The 27,604-nt window shown below is 42.9% G+C and overlaps 1 protein-coding gene across 1 annotated transcript in view; it reads right to left on the reverse strand.

Moving 5' to 3' along the window:
• CDH22 (cadherin 22) overlaps positions 1–16,633 on the reverse strand; it is a 207,685-nt gene extending 191,052 nt beyond the window's left edge. Inside the window, exon 1 of the mRNA XM_082272064.1 lies at positions 15,243–16,633. Within this exon, the coding sequence (XP_082128190.1) occupies positions 15,243–15,428 (186 nt within the window). The 5' untranslated portion in view covers positions 15,429–16,633. The remainder of the gene's footprint in view (positions 1–15,242) is intronic.
• Positions 16,634–27,604: the final 10,971 nt, after the last annotated feature.

Raw genomic sequence — 27,604 nt, forward strand, 5'->3', positions numbered from 1 at the left:
ATTATATCTGTCCTGGCTCCTGGATCTTCTGGGATTCCTCATCGAGTGCTTCCGGGGCCGATCTCCTGTATGACATTAAGGCATTTTATGACCACTGTGAGAACAGGGGTCATCGCTATTTGGTAAGAGGCCAATCAGCTTTTTCTGTGTGGTGGAGGTGCTTATTGTTCCAGTCTCATTCACCAGTATTAATAGATCTTCACTTGTCAAGGTGTTTTCTGTGGAATTGAATACTTCACATACCATCTGAGAGTGGACTTATGTTATACTGTGGACTGTATACAGATATTTTAGCGCTGCATTTTTGTTTTACATTTTCTTGTCATTTTCTGTGGTTAATGCTGGCTGCTATTATAAACTTTGGGTAGCGCGGATGTTCTTCTATTTCAGTCCTGGAATCTAGTCACTATGGGTATACAGCTGGCCCAGGAACTTATAAGGTTAGCTCACCTTTAATTACACCCCCCCCCCCCAAAAAAAAAACAATGCATTACAGAATCCATATGTATGTTTTCTTTTGTGAAATAATTCTTACTTTTCAAGCTGCTTATTCTGTTGCCATCCCCTCTTCATCCTGCAGATGGCAGGCTGTACTGAGCGCTGGATGCTTAGCCCCACCCATACACGCACGGTCTGCTCTCGCAGCTTAGTATTCTGTGATGGGTAGAAAATGAAGCCGGGTGCTCATTTGTGAGCTGCCAGGGCCACCCATTCAGCCCTTGGTATGGTTCTGCATTGGGCATGGAAGGGCAATGGAAAAAGCAGTACAACAAAATAGGGATTCCTTTACAAAACAGAGGACTGCATATTAACCTCCCTGGCGGTATGATTCTTTTGTATCTTAGGTGCTGAAAGCGGTACCATTATTTTGCATGTAATTCTTGTGAATGAGCAGCCAAAAGCAACTGTATACATTAATTATATATATATATATATATATATATATATATATATATATATGCATACATACGTATATATATATATGTATACATATATATATTGTGACAGGAAGTCAGGTAAATCTGGGAATGTAGTCACAGGCAGGAGATACATTTCCACCAGATTTAGAAAGTGCACCAATTACTATAGGGTGTTGGCTACAGAGCTAGCCAGCAGGAAGTTGAACAGACTTCAGCTGTTCAGAATGAGGAAATGAAGGCCTCTATAATTTGTCCAAAGGAGGTCCTATTGATTGCTGCCTCCGGAAGCTGTCTCCTGAAGCCGTGTGGGCTGGGAGAAGGAGGACAGTCAGATGAGTGCCTCCCGACAAGCTGGTGAGCATGGGAGAAGACCCCCTGAAGTGATGTGTGCTAAGGAGAGTAACCAGTTGTGAAGACTTCTCAAGGTAAATAAACGAACTATTACTATGTGGAAGAAATAAAGGAATGTTTGCCATGTGGAGAGAAAAACAAAGGGACAGCTTAAATGGACATTTGTTGTGTGAAGAGATAAAACATGGACTATTGAGAGTCTGCTGTATGATCAGCCAAGTCTGCCCAAACAGTAGGTTGGGGACAGACTTCATTAGATAGGTTCCAGTGTGTGAGAAGGTAGCCGCCCACAGTGGCAAGGATTTATTTTGTTTTATTTTATTTTGGCTGTTTTGAGGCTTGCAATTGTGTGAAGTAAATTGCACGAATAAATCAAAGTGTATATATATATAATGTATACAGCTGGTTTGGGCTGCTCATTCACAAGAATTACGTATATATATATATATATATATATATATATATATACATAAAAAGTACAGTAAAACTGCAGGAAAGGGCACTGGGGGGCAAACTAATGGGATTTTTTTTTATTTTGAATAGTATCAGTGTGTTTTACATTTGAATTTGCCGCCGGTTCCACCCCCCTGCCTGCGAACGTCACGTCGCAGGAGACGGAAGGTGGGGCACGGAGACGATCAGGAGGAAGATCCGCCACGAGACACCGCCGAGACACATCGCTGGATCCCGGTGACAAGGTAAGTAACCCTGCTTACAGGATCCAGTGATGCTTCTGGCGGTACCCCGAGTGTGGCTCGGGGTTACCGCTTTTGGCTCTGAAATTTAACCCCGAGCCACACTCGGGAATACCGCTAAGAAGGTTAACTACTTCAATACTGGCCTTCCTGCCCAGGCCAATTTTCAGCTTTCAGTGCTGTCACATTTTGAATGACAATTGCGCAGTCATGCAATGCTGTTGCCAAATTAAATTTTTAATAATTTTTGTCACACAAATAGAGCTTTATTTTGGTGGTAATTAATCACCACTGGGTTTTTTATTTTTTACAAAAAAAAGAAAAAACTGAATAATTAAAAAAAAAAAAAAAAGTTTTTCTGAGTTTCAGTAAATTTTGTAAATAAGTAATCCTTCACTGGTGTGCGCTGATGAGGTGGCACTGATGGGCACTGATAGGCTGCATTGATGAGCACTGATGCGGTGGCACTTATGGACATTGATGAGGTGGCACTGAAGGGCACTGATGAGGAGGCACTAATCTGCCACACTGATGGGCACTGATAGGTGGCACTGATATGCGGCACTGATGAGCACTGATAGGCGGCACTGACTGGCATCACTAATGGGCATTGATTGGGGTCATAAATGGGCACTGATTGGTGTCACTGATGGGCATTAATTGGTGTCACTGATGTGCACTGTTTGGTGTCACTGATGGGCACTGCTGTTGTTTTACTGTATTTAGGGCACTGGTGATCAGTGTCCTGATTACTTGTCCTGGACTCCCCTTTGAGCAGGAGCCACTGATCAGCTCTCCTCGCCATACTCTCTGACAGTGTGAGGCGAGGAGCCCCGAGAAAAACTGCACTTCCGCATTTACTGTGATTGAACACAGCTGATCACATGGGTAAAGACAGAGCCACGTCATTGGCTCTTTACCAAGATCAGGGTCGCCCCTTGTCCTAGGAACACGGCGCATTCGTGATCGCCACACTGGGTGACCCCGCAGGTATGTGAGAGCGGCCGTTCTGGGGTGCCCTCATATGACGTCCTCCTAGAACGAGAGCCACACCTCTCTGCCGTCATTTGGGCGGGTGGCGAAAGTGGTGAAAGCATATTAAACCCAAACCCAAAAATGCAATAAATTGCCACCTGTCAATCATCTGGCCAGTAACACTTCTGCTGTATTAGACTGCCCCCATTTTGGATGAAGGAGCACAGGGGGCACCTTTGGAATGCAGCATTCCATCCTGGAAGGGGAGGGGAGTATTAATTGTACTAGCAGATTTAAATACAATAACAAATTGAAGTCTAACTGCAGGTAATAGTTTATAATCAGTTACAGAAAACATTTTTTTTTTCTTTTGGGATAAAGGTTTACATAAATAAATACAAGCTGATCATTGTAAGAACCCCTGCCAGTGGTACATGGTTAACCCCATCCCTGTTAAATAATGCATTCTGCTGGAGGGCTTGTTCTTGTAAAAAACAACAGACTTATTGGCCAGATCACCAGATGAAAATTGAAGAAAGAAAGCTGTAAATAGAAAACTAATGCAGCCATCATATCTAAGAATTGGTAAACTTCAATAGAACAAATGTTTGCTTTTGGGGTTAATACTGCTTTAACCCTTTCAGTGCATTGTACAGATCTGACAATGGGGATTGTGTGCAAATCTGACAAACAGGCTCCTGCCTGTCAGGTGGAAGCATTTTCTGCTTCCACACATCCCCGGTAACTGCCCCCTCCCCCCAAGTTCACCCCCTTCCATGTATAATGGGCTTCACTTGCCCATCTGCAGGCCTGGGACAGTCACAGCTGATGTCACTGGGCAGAGGGAGGGGAGCTGAGTGGATTCACGTCTGCTATCCTGACATCACTTCCGGGTCTGTCTCTCAATGTCTTCTCAGAGAATGTAATGCATTCAATTTAGTGGAGCACAGAGGAGACAACTGGGGGTTTCTTAGACCCCGGATGTCTCCTTAATGAGAACCTGTAACCAAAAAAATCATCACATAGAGGACTTTTTGTCCCCTAGGTGATGAAAAAAAATTTGAGTAAAAAAAAGTTACACCCAAGTATATAAATCCCCCCCCCCCAAAAAAAAAAAGTTGGGGGTCCCCTACCCCCACATATGTGCACATACAAACATAACCGCACAAGTCAGGGGCGCCTACACATGAAAATGTTGATTGCAATACACATATTACATATCGCCACGCAAGCCGGAGTGAGAGCAATATTTCTAGCACCACACCTTCTTTGTAATGCTAAACTAATGACCTATAGGGGGCCTTTAAAGTGTCACAGGCAAACCCAAATTTAAAGTTTGACATGTTGGGTATCTATTTACTCAGGGCAACCTCGTCTTTTATATTTAACAACTTCTGGACCGGAAGGATTTGCCCCCCTAATGACCAGGCCATTTTTTGCGATTCGGCACTGCATTACCTTAACCTCCCTGGCGGTATGATTCTTTTGGATTTTAGGTGCTGAAAGCATGTAATTCTTGTGAATGAGCAGCCCAAACCAACTGTATACATTTATTATACATATTATATATATATATATATGTATGTATATATATATTATATATATATATATATATATATATATATATATATATACGTACATATATATATATATATATATATATATAATGTATACAGTTGGTTTGGGCTGCTCATTCACAAGAATTACGTGTATATATATATATATATATATACATATATATATATATATATATATATATATATATACATATATATATATATATATATATATATATATATATATACATATATATATATATACATATATATAATATGTGTGTGTATATATATATATATATATATATATGTATATGTGTATATATATACGTATATATATATATATATATACTGTATATATATATGTATATATATATATATACATATATTTACATAAAAAGTACAGTAAAACTGCAGGAAAGGGCACTGGGGGGTAATGTAATGTGATTTTATTTTATTTTGAACGATATCAGTGTGTTTGGTGCATTTTACATTCGAATTTGCCGCCGGTTCCACCCCCCGGCGGACGTCACGCCGCCGGAGACGGAAGCCGGGGCTCGCAGACGATCGGGAGAGAGCTCCGCCGCCGCACACCGCTCGCAGTCTTCGCTGGATCCCGGAGAAAAGGTAAGTAAAACCTCCTCCAGCATCCAGCGATCTTCTTAGCGCTACCCCGAGTGTGACTCGGGGTTACCGCTTTTGGCACTAAAATCTTACCCCGAGTCACACTCGGGAATACCGCTAGGAAGGTTAATGGACAATTGTGCGGTCATGAGACGCTGTACCTAAATAAATTTGACGTCATTTTTCCCCACAAAAAGCGCTTTCTTTTGGTGGCATTTGATCACCTGTGCGATTTTAATTTTTTGCACCATAAACAAAAAAAAAGCGACAATTCTGAAAAAAAAAAAAAAACAATATTTTTCAAATTCTGCTATATAACAACCCCCCCCAAAAATTTTTTTAAAAGATCGAAATTTTTAAACATTTTAGGCCAATTTGTTTTCTGCTACATATTTTTGGTTATCGCGTCTACAAACTATGGGAAAGATTTATGTAATTTTTAACGTTTTTTTTTTTACTAGTAATGGCGGCGATCTGCGTTTTTTTTTTTAGCGGGACTGCGACACTGCAGCGGACAGATCGAACCCCTAACTGACATTTTGTGACACTTTTCGGGAGACCAGTGACATTACTACAGTAATCCGTGCTAAAAATATGCACTGTTACTGTAATAATGACACTGGCAGGGAAGGGGTTAACACAGTGGGTGATCAAGGGGTTAAATGTGTACCTAGGGGCGTGTTTCTAACTGTATGGGGGCGGGGATTTTGAAATGATCATAGAGACCTGTGATCCTATATAAAAGGATCACAGGCGCTCTGTGATCATTCCAGAGAGAAGAACGGTCAGCTGTGTTTACAAAAGCCGACCGTACTTCTCTCTCGGTGGGGAGAGATCGCGGGTGGCCGGCGGCAATCGGAGCTGCCGGCCTTGTGCATTGGCTTCCCCACTACCTATACCTACGTCGGTTTGCTGCAGGAGGGGCTACCTGCCGCAGTGTAACTGCGGCGGGCGGTCGTTAACTGGTTAAACAAAAAAATTGATAATTTGTTGCGTTTGTATGTCCTTAAATTAACTCTAGTGTATTTTTTTACAGAATTTTTTTGTAATAATAGCATGTAAAATAAAAAATTTGAACTACCACTATTGTATTCTCTTGAGTTTCTGCTTTCAGAAAATGTATAATGTTTTGGGGGTTTTATGGAATCTTTAGGCCTAAAATGCAAGAACGGTACTGGCAGCGAAAGGGTTATTGTACCATGGATGCTGTACTGCACAGGGATTTTTTTTTTTTTTTTTTTAAATGTCATTTAAGGTGAACAAACTCTTCAAAGGCATGATTCGAATGGCCCCTACCTGTCTCACTTCCTCCCTTTGATTATAGATATTGTCTGCTTTAAATAACTGTGTTTTAGAGAAACAATCATAATGCAGATTACATGAACAATTGTTTTTAATAGATCATTTAGATAAATCATATTTTTGATCGATAGTTTCAGTTAATTGCAAAGTACGGAACAATACCATGTAAGCTGCATCAGTCAATATTTTGTCAATGGCGAATTGATTGTTTGCAATGACTCTTACCTAGATCAATAACAAATTGCTACATGAATGTCCTCCATTATAGCTGGAAAATATTCTTCATGTACATAGATCATGATCCATCCCCCTTGCAAAATTGCATCTGATCTTACGCTTGTGATTTCACATCTGATGAGTGATGATAGGAGAAAAATGGCTAATGGTGGAAAAAAAAAAAAAAAAACTTAACATAAGCTGGGCCTGGTCCAGACTCCGTGTAAACCCAGCTTGCCAGAACCTGTGGGAAGATGTCACATAATCACATCCAGTGGTATATTCTGGTTTTGTGCTGCCCTAGGCAAGACTAAAATTGGGCCCCCAACAGCACCTTGTCTATATGCAAAATTATATGACATACCACCATGTTACTGCTCCCCCATCTTGGCGTCCTAGGGCATCAATGGGTGCAGTATGTGTCAGCACAGTGAACCCGTGTGCAGTGAACACGTTGCACTCATAAATGATATTCCACTGGGATAGGGCTGTATAGGGGCGGGCTAGGGCAGTATAGGAGCAGGCTAGGGCAGTATAGGGGAGAGCTGGGGCAGGCTAGAGCAGTATAGGGGCAGGCTAGGGCAGTATAGGGGTGAGCTGGGGCAGGCTAGAGCAGTATAGGGGCGGGCTAGGGCAGTATAGGAGCAGGCTAGGGCAGTATATGGGTGAGCTGGGGCAGGCTAGGGCAGTATAGGGGCAGGCTAGGGCAGTAAAGGAGCAGGCTAGGGCAGTATAGGGGTGAGCTGGGGCAGTATAGGGGTAAGCTGGGGCAAGCTAGGGCAGTATAAGGGCAGGCTAAGGCAGTATAGGGGCAAGCTGGGGCAGTATAGGGGCAGGCTAGGGCAGTATAGGGGCGAGCTGGGGCAGGCTAGAGCAGTATAGGGGCAGGCTAGGGCAGTATATGGGTGAGCTGGTGCAGGCTAGGGCAGTATAGGGGCAGGCTAGGGCAGTAAAGGAGCAGGCTAGGGCAGTATAGGGGCAAGCTGGGGCAGACTAGGGCAGTATAGGGGCAGGCTAGGGCAGTATAGGGGCAGGCTAGGGCAGTATAGGGGCAAGCTGGGGCAGTATAGGGGCAGGCTAGGACAGTAGAGGGGTGAGCTGGGGAAGGCTAGTAGTAGTATAGGGGCAGGATAAGGTAGTATAGGGGAAGGTTAGGGCAGTATATGGACAAACTAGAGTAGTAAATGGGCAGGCTAGGTAGTATATAGACAGGCTGGGGCAGTATAGGGGCAGGCAAGGGTAGTATAGGGGCAGGCTAGGGTAGTATAAGGGCAAGCTAGGGCTGTATAGTGATTTTTGAGCATTACTGCTTATGCAACATTTTGCCATCCATTCGTTTAGCAGCCACTACTAGTGGTGATGGACATCCTTTGTGATGGACACCCTTTGTGTCCTGTTACACAGAACTAACTGATATTATCTCTCTGTTGCTCTCCCAGTGCTCCCACAGTCTTCAGTGCCCAGCCTCACACATGCACCAGAGCAGAAGAAGGCGGGCTGGATGCAAGCCGGCCGCACCCCCTCCTGTTCCATCCAATAGAATTTTCATCCTTGTAAGCTGTGCCCGAACAACGGCTTCTGGTGGAGCCGGTGGGGAAGAGATCTTTCATTGCTCTCTGTCTCATGTGGGTACCCCGCTCTTCATGTGTGCTTGGGTGGTTAATAGCCGGAGTTAGACTGTGTGCAAGCACTCTCATGACCGGCAACTATGAGTATGCATGTTGAAGGCAGCAGGGTTGGCTTTTTACAGGGCAGCGGAGCGGCCCAAGAGGGGCAGTTGTGACTCTGCTCCCGGCCCAGTCCGCCGCTGGATGACACACAAAACTGGTGGAAAAAACAATCTTCTGGGGCATCAATTTTCCACCCCCTCTAAAAGTATTGCCTGGGTCTAGTGGACTCAGCAGGACCCATGGTAGGGCTGGCTCTGGGTCCGGTGCTAGGATTACAGCCCATAATCTGATGTTTATGGTGATACCTAACACGTGTGGGACGATCGCTGTTTGTGTGCGCGCGGGACCGACACGCGCGTTTGCCTTTGCGTGCGAGCACAGGAGGAGGGGGGCACTTACATTTTCTTTTTTTTAATTATTAACTTATTTTTTATTATTTTCTTTTTACACTGTTGCTTTTATTTATTTTTTTATCACTTTTATTGCGGTCATAAGGAATGTAAACATCCTTGTGACAGCAATAGGCATGTGACAGGTACTTTTTATGGAGAGATCTGGAGTCTATAAGACCCCAAATCCCTCCTCTGCCCTTAAAGTTATTGTAAAGTCAATTTTTTTTAAATTTTTAAAAAATAACAAGCATGTTATACTTAGCTGCTCCATAGGTTTGCACAGAGCAGCCAAGATCCTCCTCTTCTCTGGTCCCTCTTCGGCTCTCTAGGCCCTCCCTCCTGCTGATTGTCCCCACAGCAAGCAGTTTGCTATGGGGCACCTGTGTGTCCATTCAGACATGGCCCGCCCCCTCTGTCTCCTCATTGGCTCACAGAGCTTTATTGACAGAAGCAGGAGCCAATGCTGCTGGCTGGTTGCTCGGGTCTACCATTGGGATGGGAGAGCCTGAGAGAGCCACAGAAGGCGGTAGGATTTTTAATTTTTTTTTTTTATTGGGAATGTTTTCATAGCAGTAAGTAAAAAATATTGTTTTTTATTTTTTCAGAATTATCGATCTTTTTGTGTTTATAGCGCAAAAAATTAAAATTGCACAGGTGATCAAATACCACCAAAAGAAAGCTCTATTTATGGGGAAAAAAAGGACATAAATTTAATTTGGGTACAGCGTCGCACGACTGCGCAATTGTCTGTTAAAGTAACGCAGTGCCGAATCGAAAAATATGGCCTTGTCAGGAATGGGGTAAAATCTTCCGGTCTTAAAGCGGTTAAAAATACGCTCATTGAGAATTACCACCAAAAGAAAGCTCTAAATGTGGGAAAAAAAGGACATCAATTTTAATAGGGTACAGTGTGGCACGCCCGCGCAATTGTCAGTTAAAGTGCCGTATTGCAAAAAATGGCCTGGTCATTAAGGGGGAAAAAACCTTCCGGTCCTTAAGTGGTTAAAGAACGTAGTCCAAAACTGCATTTAAAATTAGCTTCCCTAAAATCCTCTGCAGTCTGTGATGGCTCCGATCTAAGTTATTGTAGAAAAGGAACAGCCATTGGGACCCGTGTCCCCTGGTGCCACAGGAAGGAGCGTCATCCTATTCTTTTGGGCCGCACACGCACAGTGTGTGTTTTCTCCTGTTGCAACCGCTGTTGCTATTAGCAACATAAATTTGTACACATTGTGAATGTACATTGCCTCCTGTGCCACTAGAGGGTGCTGGTTTAAACAGCTGTTCCACCCCTATAATAACTGGAGACAGAACCATCACAGGCAACAAAAGACTTTAAGAAGGCTTCTTTTAAATGGGGTTTTGGATTACCTTCTTTAACCATTTGAGCTCTGGAAGGTTTTACCCCCTTCATAACCAGGCCATTTTTTGCGATACGGCACTGCGTTATTTTAACTGACAATTGTGCGGTAGTGCGACACTACCCAAATAACATTTTTGTACTTTTTTCCCCATAACTAGAAATTTGATCACCTCTGTGTTTTTTCTATTTTAATATCTATATCTAATCTATAAACAAAAAAAAGACTGATAGTTTTGAAAAAAAAAAATCAATATTTTTTACTTTCTGCTATAAAACATACCCAATAAAAAAGTAAAGAATCTAATTTCCTCATCGATTTGGGCCAATTCGTATTCTGCTACATATTTTTGGTAAAAAAAAAAAAAAATCCCAATAAGCATATATTGATTGCTTTGCGCAAAAGTTATAGCATCTACAAACTATGGGATATTTTCATTTATTTATTTTATTTTTTACTAGTAATGGCAGTGATCAGTGACTTGTAGCGGGACTGCAATATTGCGGAAGGACTAATTGGACACCTAATTGACACTTTTTGATAATTTTTGGGGACCAGCCACACTAATACAGTGATCAGTGGTAAAAGATATTAACAATAATGACACTGGCTGGGAAGGGGTTAACATCAGGGATAATCAAAGAGTTAACAGTGTGCCTAGCCAGTGCTTACTCACTGTGGGGGGTGCGCTTTGACTATGGGAAGGCAAAGATTTGTGTTCCTGCTTTGCAGGAATACAGGATCAAAGCCTTCCCCGCTGACAGAACGACAATCTGCCTTGTTTACATAGGCAGATTGTTATTCTGCCTGTGTCCTGTGTAATCGGCAGGTGCCAGCAGACATCGAGTCCACTGTACCTGCTTTGGGGCTTCCACTGTGTGTGATCAGTAGGGATGATCGAACTTTTGAAAAGTTCGGTTCGACCAGAACACCCGAATTTCCCGAAAGTTCGGTTTGGATTCCAGAACCCCATTGAAATCAATGGGACCCCAACTTCAGGAATCAAAAAACACAATTTTGAAGCCCTAAAACCCAATAAATGCCCCTGAAAAGTGCCTAGGGTTCTGGGTCATGCCCCAGGGACTATGAATCAGGCAAAAAAAAGTTCTTAAAAATTGTCGTTTTTGATAGAGAGCCAATTATTGGAAAAATTATTGAAAAAAAAAAAAAGAGATTTCTTTGGATTTAGTGTCTGGGGGGTCTCTTCACAAGCCTCTGTATTACAGTGCTAGAGGTTAGGCAGGGCTATATTATATACTGGGGGGCTTATTCACTCCTGATTGGCCTCTGGACCCCGCAGTCACTCCAATCACGTTCCTAGCAGACTCCTGCCCCCTTCATTGGCTTTTACTGACGTTTCTGGGCCAACCACGGCTTTTAAAGCCCACTTCCTGTCCCATTGCATTTTGGGCGGTTCTGGGGACCGAATTCTGAACTTTTACCGCAAAAAGTTTGGAATTCGGCTGGATAGCGAAGTCCCGGAGGGAGGGGGACGGCTGTGTCCTCCTCTTTAGAGGTGCCATGCGGCCTCAGGAGATCATCCTGAGGGCCTGGAGAGTAGCAGTGAGGAACTCAACCCAGAGATCCAGAGAAGTTGACTGAGAGGGGAAACACTGGAGGATCTGTCTCTGCAGTACAGTGAGTACAGAATCTTGTGTCAAGGGACCTGACCTGAGGGGGGCCACCCCTGCTCCTAGGATAGTCAGTGAATGATGTAGGTTGAAAGGGAATGCTAGTGAGTGTGTCCTGAAGATAAGTTATCATCCACTAAGTCGTCTTGCTAGGAAGTAAAGAGCAAGAGACTTAACCCTTTGTACACTTGTGGCAGTGTTGGTTAAGCAGCCTAGCTGTTTCCAATCAACCTAGACGGCTTAAAGAAAGAAGTCCTCAACTAATGTGAATAGTTCGAACTGAAGTATCACAATATTCCCTTCTTCTATCCCAGTTCCAAATAAACATAACAAAAACCAACACCCCTAGACTGTTTATTTGTGTGACGAGCCATCAGGTGCAAGGAAGGGGATCCATAACCTATATCTCAAGGTAACCATGTGCTGGTAATCAAGGGAGCCCGTTAAGTCATTATTCAGCAGGCCCTGCGGGGAAAGTGCTACACAAATAGGACAGCATAGTGTGCTTTTTGGTAGAGGTCAAATTACACTTTAAAAATAAGCCACAGCCTATGTAGAAAAGCCTGTCCCCTGCCAGCATGCTGCAGAGTGAGACCCTTGGTCTCTGTAAGGAAGAAGTTATCTCTCTGCAGAGGTCCAGAACACTCCAGAGCTCTCCAATACAGCAATAAAACATTGATCACCCATAATGTTAACCCCTTCCCTGCCAGTGTCACTATTACAGTAACAGTGCATATTTTTAGCACTGATTACTGTAGTAATGTCACTGGTCCCCCCAAAAGTGTCAGAAATGTCAGTCAGGGGTCCGATCTGTCCACTGCAATGTCGCAGTCCCGCAAAAAAAACACAGATCGCGGCCATTACTAGTAAAAAAAAAAAAAGCAATAAAAATGACATAAATCTTTCCCGTAGTTAGTAGACGCGATAACTTTTGCGCAAACCAATCAAAAGCCCCTTATTGCGATTTTTTTTTACCAAAAATATGTCGCAGAAAACAAATTGGCCTAAAATGTTAAAAAATTTAGATTTTTACTTTTTATTTTTTTTGAGAATGTCATATAGCAGAAAGTGAAAAATATTGTTTTTTTTTCAAAACGCTCTTTTTTTGTTTATAGCGCAAAAAATAAAAATTGCACAGGTGATCAAATACCACCAAAAGAAAGCTCTATTTGTGGGAAAAAAAGGACATCAATTTTATTTAGGTACAGTGTCGCAGGACCGCGCAATTGTCCATTAAATTAACGCAGTGCTGAATCGCAAACAATGGCCTGGTCATTAAGGGGGCACCTTCTGGTCCAGAGGTGGTTAAAAGAAGCCTTCTTAAAGTCTTTTGTTGCCTGTGATGGCTCTGTCTCCAGTTATTATAGGGGTGGAGCAGCTGTTTAAACCAGCACACTCTAAATTTTATTTGGGTACAGCGTTGCACGACCGCGCAATTGTCCGTTAAAGTAACGCAGTGCCGAATCGCAAAATAGGGGCCTGGTCAGGAAGGGGACAAATCCTTCCGGTCTTAACCACTTTAGCCCCACTCACTGTGCCTCTACTGTGGCACAGTGGCTCATTCCCGTCCAGCGACGTAGACCTACGTAGCTGGACTCCTCCCCTTGTGGGCGGCGCTCGCGCGCCGCCGGAGGCTCGCTCCCGCTGTATTCAGTCACATCGGGAGTCGGGCCAGGGGAGGAGCGGCGGTGATCACGTTCGTCGGGGAATCGAGTTTGGAGATCCGCCTGCTTGTGTAAACAAAGCGGGCGGATCTCCTAAGTGACAAACAGTGACAGATTGCAGGGTTCAGCATAGCTGAACATGCGATCTGTCCCTGTGTCACTCAGTCACCTCCCCCCACACACGTCAGTAAGCACCAGGCATACATTAACCCCTCCCTCTCCAATGAAATTAACCCCTTCCCTGCCAGTGTCATTTTTACAGTAACAGTGCATATTTATAGCACTGATTACTGTAGTAATGTCGCTGGTACCCCCAAAAGTGTCAAAAATGTCAGTCAAGGGTCCGATCTGTCTGCCGCAATGTCGCAGTCTCGCAAAAAAAAACGCAGATCGCCGCCATTTCTCGTTAAAAAAAAACACCAAAAATGACAGAAATCTTTCCCTTAGTTAGTAAACGCAATAACTTTTGCGCAAACCAATCAAAATACGCTTATTGTGATTTTTTTTACCAAACATAGGTAGCAGAAAGCAAATTGGCCAAAAATTTAAAAATATTTTGATTTTTAAATTTTTTTCTGGGGGGAATTTCATATAAAAAATGTGAAAAATATTGTTATTTTTTCAAAATTTATGCTCTTTTTTTGTTTATAGCGCAAAAAGTAAAAATTGCACAGGTGATCAAGTACCATCAAAATAAAGCTCTGTTTGTGGGAAAAAAAGGACGTAAATTTCGTTTGGGTACAGCGTTGCATGACCGTGCAATTATCAGTTAAAGTCGCACAGTGCCGAATCGCAAAAAATGGCCTGGTCATTAAGGGGGCAAAACCTCCCGGTCCAGAAGTGGTTAAAATAAGCCTTCTTAAAGTCTTTTGTTGCCTGTGATGACTCTGTCTCCAGTTATTATAGGGGTGGAGCAGCTGTTTAAACCAGCACCCTCTAAATTTTATTTGGGTACAGCGTTGCACGACTGCGCAATTGTCTGTTAAAGTGACGCAGTGCCGAATCGCAAAATAGGGGCCTGGTCAGGAAGGGGACAAATCCTTCCGGTCTTAAAGTGGTTAAAAGTCAGCAGCTACCGGATTTGCAGCTGCTGATTTTAATTTTTAATTACTAGGGTGAAGTTCTGCTTCCAGTACTGACTTCTGAAATTCAGTAAAGTTTCTGTAGGCTGTTACAGATCAGCACTGCATGCAAATCCTCACAACCCCCGAACGCTAATTTTCACCTAAATCCCTTGTCATCAATGAATCGAAAACTATGAATAAGAAACTCTGACACTTGAAATGCTGCGCCCCTCTGCCCAGACAGAGAGAAAATTACCATAAAGGAGAAATAAAAGATGTTTGTTGTGGCTTGTCTAAATGTATGGCTGTAAAGGAATACATTAAACTGCTATGAAAATGGAACTCAACACGGGGAAGAGAAGATTTAAAGGCAAATTTGATTGTAATGAAATCTCCAAGCAAAATGTTTCCGGCTTTGAAAAACATGAGAGGCACCAAGAAAAAAAAAATAAAAAAATGCATGAAATTGAATTGGAATATCCTCGGTGTCACGGCTAACCCCTCTATGGCTTGCAGCAGTGTGATTACCCAGAGGTATTACACCAGCCGGCTTTTCCCTCAGACCTCATCTCGTGAGGATCTTCTGTCTGTGTTTGATTCGCCCACCTGTTCCCTAAGGCTATTGTCTCAGTTTTCTCTCCTTCAGGCACACAATTCTCCCTTGTGATGTCCCTCAGACGTCGCGTCCTATTTGCACTCTTCCCTACAGGCATTGTTTAGTGTGGTGTGTAACGCAAGCCCCCCACCCCCTCCTCCCCCAACCCCCCCCCCCCATATGCTTCTGTCACATCTAAAGGAGAGTCGTTTTTCTCCTTTCTTACCTTCCCCACATAAAGTGGTTCTGTTCCCGTATACTCCTCCACCACAAAGAACTGGTTCCACACCCAGCCACGCTTCACCCGACCAGACACCTCCAACGACAATCCCGTCTCCATGGAAACCATTCCCAAGAGCTCTGGGCTGCAGAATATCAGCACCACAGTCCAGGCAAAGCCTTGTGCAGCCATCCCAAGTCCACTGGATCCTTGGGGCCTCACATCACGCAGGGAGGATAAGTACGCCAACTGTCATTTTGACGGGAAAGGATCAAGCTTCTTGTACTATTCATTCCTGGCCATTCAGCTGGGACATTGTCCAAGGGATCTCCGACACCGGCAGGAGCAATAAAGTCCCGGTTAGCCGAGGCTGCAGTTGCACGCAGCTCTAGGTAAAGGCATTGACTGAGTACGGTTTAAATGTCTTGGGAACTGCAGCCGTGTAATGTGATCAGGGCTCTAACAGGTGTATTGAGCTCTACCGGGTAGTCTACAACTACAGTTCTGTGATTCAACTGAAGAATAATCTGTAGAGCTACCGGTATGCTGCACTCTTCTACAAAATCCTGTGTTGTCCTCAGGCATCCCTCGGTATCTTGCAGCAGGGGAATGTTATATACAAAGTGCTGTACACAGTAGGCTTGTCTGCTTATTCCTGGGGTGCTCTCGTGCTAATGAACTTATGAAGAAATAGGTGGTGGGGGGGGGGGGGGATCAGAATCCAAAGGCAGCTGTGCTGCACCCTATTACAGAATACAGTTGTGTGTTTCAAGCTTCCTTCTTATCCACACACAAGATACGCTCTTCTCTTATGTCCTATACCGTTCCGTTATACAATCCTTTCTTTGAGCATGCTTGACTATGTTAAAATGGATTTGGCTGTATAGGCAACACATTGGAGTAATTAGGATATGCTAGAAGTGCATTAAACTGATAAGCACAGCTGGCGGAGGATATGCAAAAGATGTCAAACAAACGCTCTAAATTATACATGAGGTTAACGTAAAGAGCTTAGCCCCGGCATCCCGGGAGGTTATATTGAGATAATATACCAAAATCTCATAGAATGTAGAGCTGGGTATTGAAACGATGCTCTGAGCTGCGTTGTAATCCCGCCAAAGTGTTAAAACGCATCCATACGTATATTGATGCTCAGTTGTATAGTCATTAAATGGGTTGTGCGGATATTAAGTGGTAGGAGCTGAATGTGTAATGTTCTACACCACAAACACATGTGGTTGACTATACTAGAATTAATCTATAGGGATATAACGAGGTGGTGATCCGATAAACCTGATGCAAATATTATTGCACGGTATGCACCAACATACTTGTAGCTTTAGTGCAAAAATGAAAAAGGTGGCGTTATAGGATTATATTAAAAATCTCTGGTTTGGGATTGGCGCTAAAAAAATAATAGGAAAAAAGGTTGCTTTATATAGACGTGTCCAAAGGATTGTCAGATTACTTAGCACAAGTGATATGCCAAGTGGTGTGTGTTGCATCGGTGGTCACAGCCTTATAATGAAGCGTCCAGGCCTTCCAATTTAGCTCCCGCTGTGACTGTGGCTCCTGAAGACCATATTGAGTTCAGTGTCCAGAAAATGCCAAGCTTGTATCTCTCATCCTTGACCCGAATGTAGGATACATCAAGACCTGTCCTTGGTGCTGAACGTGTCCTGGAGTGCAGAAGAGGTCAGGGACCTAAAATAGAGAAACAAAGACACTTAATTGTAGTACTAGAGATCTGATTTTGCTCTTTTTTTTTACCAGTTATGGCAATGTTTTTATCATTTTACAAGAAGCGGTAAGTGAGAGAACTAGGTCAATGGCCATTGCTGACTTCTTTATGTAAATGCTTGTTGCCTGGCTGCCTCTAGCTGCAATACTTTGGGGTTGAATTACTAAAACTGGGGATTGCTAAATCCATTGCAGCTCTGCACTGAAACCAATCAGGTTTTGATTTCTTAGTCAAAGCTGTAACCCTAAAAAGAAAAGAAAAAAAAAGAAAAAAAAAGAGAGATCCTGTTTCCTTATAAGATAACCTCCCTGGCGGTATGATTGTTTCCGATTTTTTCCGATTTTTTTTTTTACTGTGCGTTCTTCTTTATAACATCTTGGGTATGATAAAGTTTGAAACACAAAATCATAAATTATAATATAATAAATAACTATAAAGTTAAAGTATATATATATATATATATATATATATATATATATATATATATATATATATATATATATACATATATATATATATATATATATATATATATATATATATGTATATATGTATACATATATTATATATATATATATATATATATATATATATATATATATATATATATATATATATATATATATATATATAAACATATATATATATATATATATATATATATATGTGTGTGTGTATACATATATATATATATATATATATATATATATATAAATACATACATACTTATATATATAAATATGTATATATATATATATATATAAAAATATGTATATATAAAGTACAGTAAAACTGCAGGAAAGGGCACTGGGGGGGCAATCTAATGTCAATTTATTTTATTTTGTAATGTAATCCAATAGGATTACAATATATCAATGTGTTTGCGTGTTTTACTTTTCAAATTTTCCACCGGTTCCACCCCCCTGCGAGCGTCACGTCGCAGGAGATGGAAGCCGGGGCTCACAGCATCGGGCGGAAGATCCGGCTGCTGTATGCTGCAGGGACACATCGCGGGATCCCGGGGACAAGGTAAGTAACCTCTACCAGGATCCAGCGATGCTCCCTGGCGGTACCCCGAGTGTGGTTCGGGGTTACCGCTAATGGCACATGAAATTCCACCCCGAGCCACACTTGGGAATACCGCTAAGGAGGTTAAACAGCATAGTGCTTGTGGTGTCTAATCTTTCCCTTTCTATGCTGTAAAAAACCTGATTGATCCTGTCTGTTCCTGTGTCCCCCTGTGTAAACTGACCATGGTAATCATGGCTGCTGATCCATGATACCGTGGTCAGTTTATATGCCTCCATCATCCCACTGCTCACGTCTTTCACCCCTCTCTGCCTGTCTGCTACTGTGTGTGAGCGATCTCTTCCCCACGCCTCCCCTCCTGCCGCTATTAGTAGCTGGCAGAAAAGTCAAAGAGGGATTACTGACAGCCCCTCTGTTCTACCAACTATACTACATAGTGAAAATGTTTGTATAAAATAATGCCTCTAATATCGTATTTCAGATAGTTTCTGTTTGGTCATGTGACCTCTGACCGCACTCCTCCCCCGATCTAAGGACTACAGGGGAAGGGGCTGAGTGAACAGCATAGCGGTCACGTGACCTCCCGGCTTATGTCAGAGGGGATCTCAGCCCCTCCCGCTGTAGCCCTTACATCAGGGGAGGAGAGCGGCCCGGAGATCACGTGACTACACAGAAACAATCTGAAATAAGGTATTTAGAGGCATCATTTTAAACAAATATTTACACTGTGTAGTATAGCTTGGTAAAACAGAGGGGCTGGCAGTAAACTTTCTTTGATATTACAACTACTTTAACTGAACAAGCAGAAATAAGAAGCTGATTGGCTACCATGCACAGCTGCACCAGATTATGCACTCTCCAATTTTACTAAATCCACCCCACTGCGTTGCTCTTCTGCAACAAGCATGCAAAAAATTAGGTCAAGACTTGATTTTCATACTTGTTCCAGCAAAGTGACTCTATTTGGTGGATTTACTGAAGGCCTTTTCTCTAGAGTTTAGTAAATGCGGTAAAGTCCTGCTGATTTCCAAGATTTTTTAACCACTTGCTGACCGCTTACTATATATATATATATATATATATACGGCGGCAGGGTGGCTCGCACAGGCAAAACAACGTATGGATACATTGCTCGCCTGGTGGCAGCTAGGGGGCGAACGCGCGCTCCTATGGCCGCCTGACACTCGCAATCGTTTCCCGCTGACAGAGAAGGACTTTTGGTATAATAGTATAAATTTATTCTGAAATGTCCTCTTTAAAGCTGAACTCAGATATAAGAGACAAATTAATTGTATTTACTGAAGCATAATTTAAAAAATAACCCCCCCCCCCCCCCTGCACTAGGGCTGCGCCTGCGCGCTTGCGTTGCAAGGGTTAATTGCTTATTTCTGCCAAGGGGATGGAAAAGCACCTTTGCACCTTTACTTACCTGATCCTCTGCTCCCCCCTCAGCTGGCGCTCCCCTAGGCTATGACAGTGGACTGTCTTTTGGCATCCTCATGTCTAATGCAGGGTTATGGTCCCTGCATCGGTCTTCATGACGTCAGGGAAGAAGAGTCTGCAGGGACTGGTTTAGCAGAGTGGAGGAGCCTGCAATAATCGAGCACTAGGTAATTAAAATGATTTTCCATCCCCTAGGCAGAAACAAGCATTTAAACCTTGCAGTTTCTACGCAGCCCCACTGCAGGAACATTTTTATTTTTACTGGAGTTCACGTTTCATTTTTTTTTGGTTTCAGTTGGTGTAAGTACCTGAACTTTTTCTTGATCTCAGTATCTTACGATTCCCTGCACAGCATTGCTCAGACTCAGAGAAGGAGAGGCAGCACTGGAAGCTAATTAAGTTTTCTGCATGCAAATAGGAACATGCTGATCGGAAAAAAGAGCCGGGTGTACAAAGAGATAACCTCATCAGTCTCCTGCTGCTCTAACGCTGGCCATACATTATACACTTTCCTTATTCAATTTACCTTCAACTATGTAGTGCAAGGGCCTGCCTGATTGCATACAAATAAAGTGTTTAGGTTTGACTTCATATTATGGGATTTTGGTAAATCTAAAGGAAAATAGTACAAGACAATTGTATAATGTATGGCCAGCCTAACGCTGTCTCATCAACAGACTGGGAGTGGAAACCACTGTATCCCTTTCTACAGTCTGTAAGGGTCCTTTCACACGGTCCGCATTCCGTTGCGGACCGTGCTCTACTCAGCGGGGATCGATCCGCCGATCCCCGCTGAGCCGGCGGATGAAAGCTCCGTCTCCACACTGTGTGCGGAGAGGGAGGTGTCAGAGCCCCGCTGCTCTCTATGGGGAATTGGATGAGAGTGGACCGCCTGTCCGCTTTCATCAGATCCCATCCGATCCCCTGGATGGATGGAAAATAGGGTTTCCATCCGTCCGGATTTCACGGACAGGATCGGATGCGGATGGCAGCGGGTGTCTCCGCTGACATCCGCTGCCCCATAGGGATGCATGGAGGATCCGATCAGATCCACCTAAAAAACTGACAGGCGGATCTGATCGGACCGCCTGTGTGAAAGGACCCTAAGTGCCGGTTCACATTTATGCGATGCGGGAACGCTGTGAATATACAGTGTGTTCCCGCATCGCATCCGCAGCACAGGCAGTTCACACTGCCATATGCAATACGCTGGGGGTGTTAATTCAAAGTTAACGACACCCCCAGATCAGATCAGAGTTCCCACAGAATCGGATCACATTAGTGTGAACCACCATGCGATCCGATCCGATTCTGCAAAAAAAAAAGGTCCTGTGCATGTTTAGTGCGACTTCGGTTCAAATTCAGCCATACAAACTGTACAAACTGTATGGCTGAATTTGCACCGCACAGACATCGCATGTAATTTTAGGAGCAGTGCGCTCCGAATTACATGCGATCTCTGTGATCGCATAAATGTGAACCGGCACTGACTGTAATAGATAAAGTGGCGTCATCAGCCTGACTGTGCCAGCACTCAGAGCTGTGTAAAGGCTCGTACACACTATAAGAAAATTGGGCGAACATTTCCGTCCAAAGAATTTTCGTACGATTTTCATATAGTGTGTACAGAACTTTCTACAGCCGATTTCGAATTTTCGTACAAAAATTCTCGAAGGGACAAACTCCAAAATGTTTCCCGTACGGGAAAAAACAAACGATTTTCGTTTAATGTGTACCGTTTTCGTATGATTTTTGTACAAGTAAAATCAGAAAAGAAAGACAGCACATGATCAGAAACAATAAACAACAAAAAAAAAAGCCTTTGTTGTACGAGAATTTTCGTATGAATTTTCGTTCATCGGTTCTGATTTGCTGTGAAACAACGAGGAAAATCGGACCATCGTTCGCCCAATTTTCTTATAGTGTGTACCCCACTTAAGGCTCCATTCACAGCAGCACAGGGGTGGCAGCCAAAGAGAATGAATAGATTCTTGCCGGCGGTGCTAAACATTGCCTTCACACTATGGGGGGGATTTACTAACACTGGAGCACTCAGAATCTGGTGCATCTGAGCTCTGATGAAGGGAGCTTGACTCCCGAAATGCGTTAGCGGTCCTATCTACAGGGTCATGTTCCAATCCATGTGCGGTGGATTCTTGTAATGCGATTTTATTATTCTTCTTGTCTATGAGTATGTTTTTGGCATTTGATTAAAACATTTTTTATGGTGACCACGGGTAGTGCACTAGGTGTTTGCGCCTCCTTTTTCTTTTCTTTTCTGGTGCATCTGTGCCCGGTACCCAATCAGCTTCTAGCTCCAGTTTATTCAATAAAGCTTTGGCAATAAATCCTGGAGGGTGATTGGTTGCTATACAGAGCTGAACCAGATTTCGCACTCTCCAGATTTAGTAAATAACCCCCACTGTGTGTGAACAGCAGCCGCTGTCAGATTTGTACTCTGTTCCAGTCAATGGCCGCTGTTCACAGGCAAACCATTTCATGGGAATTGAGCCTCCTACGGACCCTGCATGCAGGCAGCCCAGCATTGGCGTTTCTGTGGAGTTCTGGCCACCCACTCTGTTTATATGCAGCCATAGCAAACAGTGTCACTGCGGCTGAAGGTTTAGCCACCCCTGAACGCAACAAACTATCCACCTCTGCCCGTTTATGTAAATGTAACCTAAACATTTTTTTAAATAAATCCCTATGCTATTAAATATCACAAAAGACAGAAAATATATCACACCATAGAGAGACACACTATATTACCAAAAGTATTGGGACGCCTATCTTTACACATACATAAACTCTAATGGCATCCCAGTCTTAGTCCTTAGGGTTCAATATTGAGTTGGCCCACCCTTTGCAGCTATACCAACCTCAACTCCTCTGGGAAGGCTGTCCACAAGGTTTAGGAATGTGTCTATGTGACTGTTCGACCATTCTTCCAGAAGCGCATTTGTGAGGTCAGGCACTGATGTTGGATGAGAAGGCCTGGCTCGCAATCTCTGCTCTAATTCATCCCAAAGGTGTTCTATTGGGTCGAGGTCAGGACTCTGTGCAGGTCAGTCAAGTTCCTCCACCCCAAACTCGCTCATTCATGTCTTTATGGACCGTGTTTGTGCACTGGTACGCAGTCATGTTGGAACAAGAAGGGCCACCCCCAAACTGTTCTCACAAAGTTGGGAGCATGAAATTGTCCAAAATGTCTTGGTATGCTGACACCTTAATAGTTCCCTTCACTGGAACTAAGGGGCCAAGCCCAACCCCTGAAACACAACCACGCATCATAACCCCCCCCCTCCACCAAATGATTTGGACCAGTGCACAAAACAAGGTCCATAAAGACCTGGATGAGCGAGTTTGGGGTGGAGGAACTTGACTGGCCTGTCTTTATTAACCTTGCTTTGTGCACTGGTCCACTGTGGGGGGGGGGGGGGGGGAATTATTGTGTGGGGTTGTTTCATGTTGGGCTTGGCCCTTTAATTCCAGTGAAGGGAACTCCCAAGGTGTCAGCATACCAAGATATTTTGGACAATTTCATGCTTCCAGCTTTGTGGGAACAGTTTGGGGATGGCCCCTTACTGTTCCAACTTGACTGCAAACTAGTGCACAAATAAGGTCCATAAAGACATGGATGAGTGAGTTTGGGGTGGAGGAACTTGACTGGCCTGCCCAGAGGCCTGAGCGCAAATGGATAGAACACCTTTGGGATGAATTAGAGGGGAGACTGCGAGCCTGGCCTTCTCATCCAACATCAGTGCCTGACCTCACAAATGCGCTTCGAGAAGAATGGTCAAACATCCACATAGACACACTCCTAAACCTTGTGGACAGCCTTCCCAGAAGAGTTGAAGCTATTTTAGCTGCAAAGGGTGGGCCAACTCAATATTAAATCCTACGGACTAAGACTGGGATGCCATTAAAGTTCATGTGCGTGTAAAGGCAGGCGTCCCAATACTTTTGGTAATATAGTGTAAGTAGAGCTGCTCTCACGTATACGTACAATCACTATAAACATAAAAAACAATAAGATAAAAGTGAAGCGCTCCACACTTCAAACATGAAAATAGATATAATACACAAATGCAAAAAAATAAAAATAAGTCCTAAATAAAGTCATAAATGTCACACATGTGAAATATAAAGTGATTAGGTAGAAGTTCCATGCACAGTCCAATTTAAATCTATAAGCAATCTTGATCTGACAAATATCTCCACGCTACAAACATAAAAGTAAAAAAAAAAAAAAAAAAAAAGTAAATTTGATACAGCAAAATAATACAATAGATCAGAGGTGTCAAACTCAATTTCATCGCGGGCCGCATCAGCATTATGGTTGGCCTCAAAGGGCCGGTTATGTCTGTAGGATTAGATGTCCAGAGCACCCCACGCCCCCCTTACACCCATACATGAGATGTCAAGAGGCTCCCCACTATCAGAAGTCGAGCCACCCACCCTTCCTTACATCACAATGCACCTGTTTACCTTGTGCTGCTGCCAGGAAGAAGATGCGGGTGGATCTGGGAAGAAGTGCAGGTTCTGGAGGAGAACCAGAGGAGGGCTGGAGGCAGCTTCCAGAGTCTGCTGAATGCTGAGACCAGGGGAGGCAAAGTGGTGTTGCGGCTGCACAGGGAGGTGCAGGATCTGTAGGATGAGTTCTGCCCTCCTCTGCTGTGAACTGCTGAGGAGGAGGGGGTGATTGACCACTTGCCGACCGCCGCAAGTAGATTTACTGCGGCGGTCAGCCCCTCACAGGCAAAGTGACGTTAATTAACGTCACTAGCCTGGGAGGGTCTGGGGAGCGAGCGAGCGCCGCCGGAGGCGCGCTCCCGCTCCCGCGCGGTCACGGACCCCCCCGCGCGTATGATCGGCGGACCCGATGTCCGCCGGTCACTCGGCGATCGTCGGGGGAGAGGGAGAAAGTCAGGCAGCTTGTGTAAACAAGCCACCTGTCATTCTCCTCGGTGTAAAAACACTGATCACACGGTTCTACTATGTAGAACCGTTGATCAGTGTCCTTACACCTCAAGTCACAGCCAATCACAGTAAGAATCACGCCCCTAGGGACACACACAGCCCCTCCCTCTCAAATAAAGTTAACCCCTTCGCTACCAGTGTATTTTTACAGTAACAGTGCATATTTATAGCACTGATTACTGTAGTAATGTCGCTGGTACCCCCAAAAGTGTCAAAAATGTCAGTCAAGGGTCCGATCTGTCCGCTGCAATGTCGCAGCCCCACAAAAAAAATCGCAGATCGCCGCCATTACTCGTTAAAAAAAAAACACCAAAAATGACAGAAATCTTTCCCTTAGTTAGTAAACGCAATAACTTTTGCGCAAACCAATCAAAATACGCTTATTGTGATTTTTTTTTACCAAACATATGTAGCATAAAACAAATTGGCCGAAAATGTTAAAAAATTTTGATTTTTACATTTTTTTGGGGGGAATTTCATATAAAAAAATGTGAAAAATATTGCTATTTTTGCAAAATTGACGCAATTTTTTTGTTTATAGCGCGTGATCAAAAAATCGCACAGGTGATCAAATACCACCAAAAAAAAGCTCTGTTTGTGGGAAAAAAAAGGACGTCAAATTCGTTTAGGTACAGCGTCGCACGGCCGAGCAATTGTCCGTTCAATCACTATACACATACAAAACAATAAGATAAAAGTGAAGCACACTACAAACATGAAAATAGATAAAATACACAAATGCAAAAAAAAAAAAAAAAGTCCTAAATAAAGTCACAAATGTCACACATGTGAAATATAATGCGATTAGGTAGAAGTTCCATGCACAGTCCAATTTAAATCTATAAGAAATCTTGATCTGACAAATATCTCCACGCCATGGAGATATTTGTCAGATCAAGATTGCTTATAGATTTAAATTGGACTGTGCATGGAACTTCTACCTAATCACTTTATATTTCATATGTGTGACATTTGTGACTTTACTTAGGACATATTTTTTTTTGCATTTTCACGCTTCAAACAAAAAAGTAAATAAAAAAAAAATAAATAAAAACAAAAAAGTAAATTTCATACAGCAAAATAATACAATATATCAAATAAAATGAAGTCCAAAATGCCACACACTTGAAATACTATTCTCATGTTTGCAGCGTGAAGCGTCTTACTTTTATCTGATTGGTTAATTCTTCTAATGAATAAAATTTGTCCTGTGTTTTTTTTTTTTTTAATGTTTAACAAGTATACAGAATATCCTCAGACTTAGATTTTTTTTAAATTTAAGGATATAAAAGCAGCACGTTTACCCACGTGAACGTCTCCCATGAAAAAATACAGATCCTTAAATTTAAAAAAAACGCTTGTAATTGTTTTTTTTTTTTTTTTTTTTTTTACAGCCATGTAAATGAGACCTTATACAATATGTATGTCATCTGTGTGTTCTGTTTTTGTCTGGAGCCCAGCTTTAAATCCAAGTCTTAGCAGAGCGGAGGGGGATCTCATGAATACAAAGTCCTGGATTCAGTGATTCAACCGTAAATGTTAATAAAGTGACAACAATAAAATCAGACACAGAAGTGTTAGATGGTAACAAGATTTCCAGTTATTATCTATGGGTTAGTGACATCCTCAGTAACTGCACCTGCTGCCCAGTCATTTATTGTATCTCCTGCTTCCGATGGGCTTTTCAGAGTATTCCAATAACCGCACGCTTTTTTTTTATTTTTTTACTCGTGGTTCTGCTATAGTGCTCAGCAAGATAATAAATATTCAGATGTAGTCGCAGGTGTTCCAATCTTCAATGTATTTGGGAGCTGAGCCCCCACTTTTCTAACTTCCATAATGCAACCTCACTTTTCTCCAGTCACAGCTCTCTGTTTGGCTGAGCGCTACTGTACATCATGTTGACAATAAAAATTACATTCCGGCTTCTGTTTTACACAGCCTCCTGTCAGTATGACTGCAAGCCACTGATCAGGACAAATTGAATACATCCCGACCGTATCAATATTTATTTCATTCTACAAATGGCGATGACGTGGGTGGACATGACTACCGGAAACAAGTAACTCTATTTATCAAAGGTGGATGTTAATCATGAGGATGAAAGCATTTATTGACCTGTGCCTAAACTCTTAGCCAGTGTAGATATGGTAACACTTAAAGAATACCGGACATTATGGGGGGAAAAAAAATGGAGTAATTGAATGTTGCACAAAGCGACCAATCAGATCTCTTCTTTAATCACTTCTGGACTGGAAGGATTTGCCCCCTTAATGACCAGGCCATTTTTTGCAATTCGGCACTGCGTTACTTCAGGGTGGGGGGGGGGGGGGCAGCATTACATTCTTGGACCCAGGCAGTACAATATCTTAGGCCAGCCATGCAATAAGGGATACCTACAGGTAGCTGTTCATTTTTCTGCTATAGTATATTATATTCTATGTTCTTTTAACCACTTCTGGACCGGAAGGATTTGCCCCCTTAACCACTTAAGCCCCAGAAGATTTTACCCCCTTCCTGACCAGGGCCTATTTTGCGATTCGGCACTGCGTGACAATTGCGCGGTCGTGCGACGCTGTACCTAAACGAATTAGACGTCCTTTTTTCCCACAAATAGAGCTTTCTTTTGGTGGTATTTGATCACCTGTGCGATTTTTTGATCATGCGCTATAAACAAAAAAAGAGCGTCAATTTTGCAAAAATAGCAAATGAAATTCCCAAAAAAAAATGTAAAAATCAAAATTTTTTAACATTTTCGGCCAATTTGTTTTATGCTACATATGTTTGGTAAAAAAAAATAGCAAAAAGCGTATTTTGATTGGTTTGCGCAAAAGTTATCGCGTCTACTAACTACGGGAAAGATTTATGTCATTTTTGGTGTTTTTTTTTTTTTTACGCGTAATCTGCGATTTTTTTGCGGTACTGCGACATTGCGACGGGCAGATCAGACCCTTGACTGACATTTTTTACACTATTGGGGTTACCAGTGACATTACTGCAGTAATCAGTGCTATACATATGCACTGTTACTGCAAAATGACACTGGCAGGGAAGGGGTTAACTTTATTGGGGAAGGAGGGGTTAAGTGTGTCCCTAGGGGCGTGCTTCTTACTGTGATTGGACATGGCTACTGGTGTAGGAACAGTGATCAACGGTCCTACATAGTAGAACCGTA

The sequence above is a fragment of the Pelophylax lessonae genome (genome assembly GCF_965119305.1).
Source record: "Pelophylax lessonae genome assembly, chromosome: 11".
Classification (NCBI taxonomy): Eukaryota; Metazoa; Chordata; class Amphibia; order Anura; family Ranidae; genus Pelophylax; species Pelophylax lessonae.